This window comes from Pyrus communis, chromosome 17 (genome assembly GCF_963583255.1).
Source record: "Pyrus communis chromosome 17, drPyrComm1.1, whole genome shotgun sequence".
NCBI classification, from domain to species: domain Eukaryota; kingdom Viridiplantae; phylum Streptophyta; class Magnoliopsida; order Rosales; family Rosaceae; genus Pyrus; species Pyrus communis.
Window position 1 is genome coordinate 13,874,996 of NC_084819.1, and position 8,502 is coordinate 13,883,497.

Below are 8,502 nucleotides of genomic sequence, written 5' to 3' on the forward strand. Positions count from 1 at the left end.
AGTCTATCAAAGATTAATGTTCAAGGGGTGGGTTTAGGCTCCTCTTGATTTTATTCAACGCTCACCTTGATGTGTTGAGCGCTAATGTTTTTCGCTTTGCTTGAAATTTTCACAGGTGTATTTGGTGTAAAGCCAAGTCCAGCTTTGTTGTTGTCAACTCCGTAACCATGCTCTTTCAACTGCTTTTGAGTCTCGGTGAGGTCACGTTCTTTGTCATTGACGGTGTTTACATTCTTCTTTCCAAGATTTGAAGAGGAGGTGAAATTGTACCCAGCCTTTGACATGAGTTTATGGGTGTTTGGGTCAAAACCTTATTCAGTCTTCTTGGTTGGAAGAAAGCTTGGTTCTACCCCTTTTGGCAGGTGTTTGGGTCAAAACCTTATTCAGTCTTCTTGGTTGGAAGAAAGCTTGGTTCTACCCCTTTTGGCAGGGGTTTTACAAAACCTTGTGGTGGTTTTGAAACTTTAGTGTTGCCTGGCTGTGTCAGAGGTAAAATTGTATTTGTCTTGAGTAGCTTTACATCATCCTTGAGCAGCTGTGTGTCGGCTTTTCTTGTTCCAGTTTCGAATAGGGATTGCTCATTCTTTCTTTTTGACATTGGGATATATCGGAAGATGGGTGTGATTGGTCTTTTTGAGGGTGTCACACTTCCTTTGATTGTTATGGACTTAGCAGGCTCATCGTCATTTTTGCTTGAAGATGGAACAACTTCCTTTTCTTGTTTCTTGGGCACGAATTGCCACTCTTGTTTCTTAAGTGTGGCTTTGCTTATGGATTTGATTTCATTTGGAAAAGCTTCGAGCACCATGTCTTCATCCATGTAGAACTTGGCGTCCGCGAAATGTGATTTGGCTTCGGTGAATGGCTTGGTGTCGCCTTGTATCACTTTTACTCCTTCTTAGTATAACTTTAAGCATTGATGAAGGTTGGATGACACTACTCCATTCTTATGGATCCAAAGCCTTCCTAAGAGCAAGTTGTAGGAAGTTCTTGCATCAATCACGTGAAATAAAGCTCTTGATTTGAGTTCGCCAATGGTTATCTCTACTCGGATTATGCCCATTACTCTTTGTCCTCATTGGTTAAAGCCTTGGATTACAAGACGACTTCAGGATAGTTCATCCACCTTGATGACGATTGTGGTCATTATTGACTTTAGCATGATGTTTATGGCTGACCCACCATTCACAAACATGTGGTTGATTTTGTTCTCTCTCATGTACCTAGAGACGAAGAGATGATGGTTGTGAGGCTTTGACCTTAGCAGCATGTCTTCGTCAGTGAAGTTGATTGCGTTATGGGCAGCACAACATGTGGCATATTCATGTGGCTAAAGCTTCAAGCCTTCGTCTTTGCTTACTTGCACCTCGTGGTCGTCGGGACTTGCCAAGACCGCTACTAGTGCTTTTCGCATCTCCTTAGGCAATCGTAGTGCTTCCTTGATGCTAAAGTGTACCGACAGGCTTTCTTTGGGTGTGAGGGTTTTCTCTTCCTTGATGGCAATAACTTTGCCTTTTGAGGACTCTTCTATCTCCACTTCAACCATGTTACAGGTAGCGGTAGTGCACTAGTGGAAGAAGTCCTTTGGGAAGTACTCGTGCAAGGAGAAATGAATGTGCGACTCTTGCTCAATAGGTTCCTCTACGTATGTTGGCTTAGTAGCTCTTACGTTTCTTTTGGGCTTCCTATTGTTGCTACGGCGGTGTTTTCTCCCTTGTTCCATCTTTGGCCATGTGGCTTGTGGTCTTGGCTTCCTTGCCTTTTTGTAGGTCACCAGTGCCCACCCTTCTTCATCGTCGGTAGGCGTATTTTGGTCACTTACCCCCAACGATTGTTATGCAGAAGGTGCCGTGTAGCTTGAGCATAAACGAGAGTAGTCATACATCACTTAGAGAGGCATGGGATTGAAGGATCCAAACGCAAACATAGTAGTATGTGTTATGGATGTGTCTTCAAGGTCAAGCTCAATCTGCCCTTGTTGTGCTAGCTTCATGATGCTTGAGGACGAAGCACTTACCAATAAGATGACTTATGATACGATGGTATTTGCAGTACCTAGGATCGTTAACACGATTCATCTCTTCGGAGTGCTTGCATTCAAGTAACTTTCAATCACCATTTTTTCCAGCAAGTCATCTAGCATTGCAGCCATGTCAGAGTCAGGAAAAGGGTACATCTTCTGTTTTAGTTCCCTCAAGGTGTTTTTGCACTTGTCTTGGGTGCGAGAAGGCTCACCTCTCATCATCTCCTTCATTTTGTTTTTGGACAAGATCTTAACGGGCACAGAGAGGGTCTTGATGGGGTAATATGAACGGCAAAAGATTCCTTGGCGCACTTTTTCCAAGTCTTGTCTACCTTTGGGGCGAGCATCTTATCCTTTTTGAAGTCGATGATCGACACCTTCTTCCCATGATTGGTAATACTCAGCTTTAAATCATGGGATTGAGTTGCCAATTCTTTAAATGTTCTCAGTTTTATGCCTTTGAGGATGTAATGTAACCTCCAATGCATGCCTTGGACGCACATCTCAATGGCGGAGGTTTCAGAAGGCTGATTTTTGCAATCCAGACTTGATGTACGCCACCTATTGATGTTGTCCATGACAGGTTCATCCTTCCACTGTTTCGTACTCATTAGCTCCAACATGTTTACGGTGCGGCAAGTATTGTAGAAGCGGTTGAGGAATTCATTTTCAAGTTAGTCCCAGCTGTTGATAGATTCAGGCTTGAGGTCGATGTACCAGTTAAATGCATTACCTTTTAGCAAGCGCACGAATTGCTTGACAAGGTAGTCTCCCTCATTCCCAGTATTGTTGCAGGTTTCAATGAAATGAGCAATATGTTGTTTAGGATTGCCATTTCCATCGAATTGCATGAATTTGGGTGGTTGATAACCCTTTGACATCCTCAAGGCATCAATCATTTTAAAGTATGGATTTGAGTACAACACGAATCATACGAGCTTCCTTCATATTGTGCCTTGATCGTGCTTGTGATCATCTCTTGTAGCTGTTGGATAAAAAGAAATCCCATGAGCGTTGTAGCTCGGTCTACCACTAGCTTCTCCTCAACTTTGTCCATTAGAGGCTTTTCCTTTTCATAAGTTTCCTCATTTGGTGGATCAACTTTTAGGTCAGCTTTCTCATCGTGTTGCGCCTTTAGACGGTTGACGAGTGTAGCAATCTACAAGTCCTTTTCCTCTATGGTCCTTGTCAGCCTTGCGATTGCTTCACTCATTTGTGCCAGCTGCTTTTCGATTAAAGTCGCACCAGTAGTCATGACTACAGGATATGAGTGCTTTTTGAGTCGGCATCGGAAGTCAACGACTCGGAGTACCTCATTGGGCTTTCTTCCCTTGGCACCCTTAGCGAGGCTAGGGTGATCACAGGCTCGTGCCTCAGGTGCTTTTGCTCCTTCGACATAGTTGATGTAGGGTTGGAAGGCACGGCAGAGAAAGCTTTTGCCTTGCTTTGGGTTGTGACGCCCAAAGTGCGACCACTTGCGGCAAGGATGTTCTTGTTCTTTGCCGGGAACAGCTTGATCCTTTCTTGACGCCATGTGTGTTTCTTATGGATTTGAAGACAAAGATGAGAAGTAGAGAGGTCCCACTAGGCGCACCAAATTTGTAAACACGAAAATTCTATAACGAATGAAACGAGAACACATGTACAAAGTAGATTTGTATTGATGAATTTGTAGGGTTACAATCTCTGTTTACAATTTTCCTCTGATTTAGTCATCAAATTTGATGTAGATGCATGGGTTATTGATCCAAAGGTCGCAATGACTTGATCTCGGACGAACGATCGAACGATTGCTTCAAGGTTTGAGCTTGAAACAATGCGTGGATAGTATTTACCTGTAGGTTTGTGTATGACATGTGTCAAAGGTGATGTTGATGTGGAATTTTGTTGATTCAAGGGTATTGACGACTTGATCTTGAATTGAATGTCGTTACAAGTTTTAAGCTTGCAACAAGGTCTTGAAGGAATCGGCATAAGTGCTTGTTAATTCTTCAAGGGAATGCTTCGGCTTTGGTCGAAAGAAAGCTTCGACTTTGGTTGTACATTCTTTGAAGAGAGATTTGGCAGCGTATTAGTCTTCAAAGATTTGGTAGAGGTTCTCTTTTTGTGAGAATTTCGACTCTTCAATGTAGAAATTGTCAACCCTTATACTTGTCTGAGGTCTTTGTATTTATAGACTTCTCAAAACTTGCCTTTGGATGGATTTGGCTTTGATTTGTATCTTGATTTGTCCATAGGCGAATTTAGGCATGTTTTGTGTTTTAATTTCAGCCATTTTCCCTTGCTTGGCTGAAATCTATAGGGCTTTCTTGCCTATTTTGTGAGCAATCTTCAATTCTTGCTTGTTTTGTGAAGATGCTTTAGCTTTCATTCCGGTTTTGGGAGCAATTTGTGCCCTTTGCTGATTTTAAAGAGTTTTCTTCTCCTTTGCCGTATTTTAGGAATGCTTTTGAGCTTCCTTTGCTTGAATTGTGCCACATGTCATTGATGACTTGTCAATTTGTGATGAGTTATATGCCACGTGGAGCTCTGTGATGCATCATTTGCATGCAACAATATTTACATGTCTACAACAGATAATATCGTTTGTTTAAAAAATATATTTGTTTAATGCTAGGAGCCCTTAGGAACTTATTTTTCACTCCTTATTCCTTATGTTTAGGAGCTCTTAGTCATTTTGCTAATCTAGGAGCACGATCGAGTGTGATCAGAGATGGTAGTTTTCAAATTCTTCCTAAATTTTAGTTAGATTCTCATTTTGGAAGCCCATAGAAGATGCTTTAAGATAGCTAGACCACATTAATGGGATGACAAGTAAAAATAACTAGTCAACGGTAGTCGGATATTAAAACTTAGGGCATGAGTGCCAAGCTGGATTAGATCCAAATCCGAATATTTCAAAAAATGTGGATGGAAATTGGTATGTATAAAAAGCTTTTGAATTTCCCATCTAACTTTACCCGAAATTTGCCGAACTTATTTTGATAACAAAATTTTAGTATATTCTGAATTTTTATATTTATTTTCTGATTGTATCTACGTATCTTGTAATTAATATTTACATTTGTATTGAGTTCATTGTTATTTTTGAACATGTTTTATACCTTATTTTTTATATTTAACCATGAATAAAAATAAGTTGTACAATAATTCAAAGTATTGTTCAACCAGAAAAATAATAATTTAAGGGTCTGAATAAACTCAAAAGAGTGGTGTTTACCAAAAACACTCTTAACATAAATTGATAAGGATCCAAGAATTCAATGTTTGATATGTTAAATTCCCCAAAAGTATATACGTTTTTAATTAGTTTCGTCATCTTCTCTCTTTCTCTTGTTAATCCTAGTGATCATACTTTGATCTCTCATCTTAAGGAGAGAGAAATCAACATGGAAATCATAAAAATTAATACGTTCCTTCAGAACTGTGTTGTTGGACTTGAAGGGCAGTAATGGAAATCCTCGTGATCTCTTAATCTGTGTAGACAATCAACTGATGAATATTGCTCCTCCATCATCTTATGGCACTTCACCAACTCACCCTATAATATACAAGTAGTGGACAAATTACCAGTCAATAAAACAGTACCAGGAATAAAATGTTAGATGTTAATCAGCCAAAGAAAAGGGCAAATTAAAAAGGGCATTTGATACTGAAATTAATTAAGTGACCTTTTGATCATTATCCAATACACTTGTAAGACACGTGAGGTAGGCATTGTCCGATATGGCTGCTGAAAGTTGTATCTTATCCAGACTGCACCTTAGAGCAGATATTGCAACCACACTTGGCCTATAATCCAGAAACTTGGAATCTGAAAAGTTCATAATAATTTTTGTTTCTTAATTATGTGTACTATCAGAAAATAATAATACTGAGTAGTTTTATAATTATAATCGATATTACTACTCTAAGTTACATTAAAGAGAGGGGAAGAGCTTCAACATTGGACGTAATGAGTTGAAAGAAAAACTCTATTCACGAGGGCAATCCACCCACTTGTAGTACAAGTGTTTTAAGAGTTTCTATAAATTTGAGAAATTAATTTATAAAATAAAGGATAATTTAGAATTAATAAGTATCACTTGGTGTAAATTTTATGAATCTCATTGATTGAATTATATAAATCATTTACAATATATAGGGTTGCATCCAGAGTAATTTAAGTAATTAACCAACACTAATTACTATTACAATACTTTAGGAGCAAGTCATCTAGAAGAAGTGCATGTGAAATAAAAGCCCTTCTAACACTTGGGAAAAAGGAAATTTAGAGTTAATAATGGATATACCGGCTACATACATCGAATAATTAAGTTCGAAAAAACATACCCGAAATAGCTCGAAGAAGCAAATTGTTGAGTAGGGCAATGATCTCTTCATGAAGTTGGGGCTTCAATGAGTCCAGAAACCATGAGAACAGTTCTAGGTACGAGTAAGCCGTTGTAGAAGCAAGGCGCCATCCTAATGCATTTAGCACCATCATTTCCACTCGTTGGATTGTGCTTGGCTCAAATGAATGTTCCAGATCTTCCATCTGCGATCAATGAATCAACACAGTAATTAAACCTTTGCAGGAACAAATAATGGTGTCATTCTTCATTAATAATGCAAATAATTAACGAATAGGCTGTCACCTGAATTTCAAGCAGGGAAGGATTGTAGGTATCACTGAACTTGGAGGCAATAGATAAGCAGGCAATAGACACCAATTCCACCATCCAATATTTCCATCCCTGAAAATACATACATGTATATAGATATTAAGTCAGATTTCCTTTCAATTTTGCCCAATACATAACTAATTAAACAGATTTCCTTTCAACTCGGATTAATTAAACTTAAAAGCATTATATATCATGCAGTCCTTACATTGCAATGGTTCGTGGACATGAACCGATCAAGGTAATTTGCAGCATAAAAAACAGTTCCAGGGGAGAGGTTCAACCGACTTGAAGACTGAAAACACAAACCAAAGAATTAAATAAATATTTAGCACTACTACCATGATAATTTTCAGATATATACTTAATTTAAACATATACATACGTGTATATATATATATATATATATATATATATATATGCGCGCGTGTGTATTGACCTTGATGAACCATTGAATGCTTTTTAACCTAGCAATGACCAAATTATTCGAACACAGGTTATCGAGGTAATTAGGTTCAGGCATATAGCTCTTCTCCTTCTCCATGCATATGGTCAGAGCCTGCTCATACTCTTCCTTAGTTGTATACATTGATATTGATCTACAGTAACTTTTTGAACCAAAGTTAATGCCAGGGATAGGTTCAGTAGTCACTGCAGGGCTTGAAGGGCATACCTCATCGCAAAGCAAACTTTCCATGCAAACCATGTTTTGAATAATAAAAAAGAAGCTATGGTCACTAGTCAGTCTAAAAAATGTACACAGTTGTTTCAATAATAGGGTACTCGATCGACTGAGAGATGAGCGGTTTGAGAAAACGAAATTAAGAAAAACTTGGAAGATGGTGAAAAGAGGGAAGTTGAGGGGAAGTTATATAAGAGTTGGTGGGTAGTTACAGTCTTACAGACAGATAGAGAAATAAAAAGAGGGACACGCCCATCATGAAATGGGGTAAATGCAGTCCGAATAGTAGTGGTAGTGGTGGGTTAAGAAATTGTTTTATATTATTTTTGGTATGTATTGGTGTTTTTGTATTAAATTAGCTAGGGTTTAATTCTGACCGCGGCCGGTTACGTACCAATTGCGTGAGTCCACGCACGAGGATGTCTCTGTAGGCTAGTAGTGGAGTAAATGCCCCACCCCCCCCCCCCCCCCCCCCCCCCCCCCCCCCCCCCCCTCCTCTCTGTCTCTTTCTCACATCGTCCTCCCTTCAATGCAGGAAACGAGGGCAGAAACTCATAAGGTTTGTGACTGATGCGGTGGGTTGGTTTGGTTGGCACTGAACTTGAGAATAATATTTAGAGACTCAAATGTGGGCCCCAATCTCTGTGTTGATGAGTGGGTCCCACTTCGTGATCGTCTTCAACGCTTGATCATGAGGGCCTTGGTGGTTAATGGTGATGGCCAATCCCTCATCTCATCGGTCACTTCTCTATTGGGACAAATTGCTAGTGCAAGATCAATGATCTCTAATTGAATTGAATCTCTCTACAGTCTCCACCAATAAAAGCTGCTAATTGAATGGCTTAGATGTTCATCCTTGAAGCCTGGACAGTTGGATTGGGACCACTAGGTCCACAAGACATATTCTCTACTAGCAGCATTTAGGTTTGTATAATCTTAAGAAAAATAGTTTATATAATCTTAAGAAAAATAGTACACATAATTATTCGAAATAAAAATCTCAAACATGATTTTTCATTACAAACAAACTTCTTGAATAGTATGTAGCTTGAGTTGTCTCGTGAAAAAGTATGAGCTACTTAGGAGACTTGAAGAATATATCAATATTAAAGCTTAACTTGTTTGTTATCGAG

General features: G+C 39.1%; 1 protein-coding gene across 1 annotated transcript; it reads right to left on the bottom strand.

Annotated features, from left to right (window-relative positions):
* Positions 1 to 5,441: 5,441 nt before the first annotated feature.
* Positions 5,442 to 7,393, bottom strand: LOC137722040 (putative cyclin-D7-1). Its single transcript, XM_068461042.1, has 6 exons — positions 7,127 to 7,393; positions 6,896 to 6,982; positions 6,661 to 6,759; positions 6,356 to 6,560; positions 5,695 to 5,837; positions 5,442 to 5,564 (listed from the first exon to the last, which is right to left on the bottom strand). The coding sequence occupies exons 1-6, from the start codon at positions 7,391 to 7,393 to the stop codon at positions 5,442 to 5,444; spliced, it is 924 nt and encodes a 307-aa protein (XP_068317143.1).
* Positions 7,394 to 8,502: the final 1,109 nt, after the last annotated feature.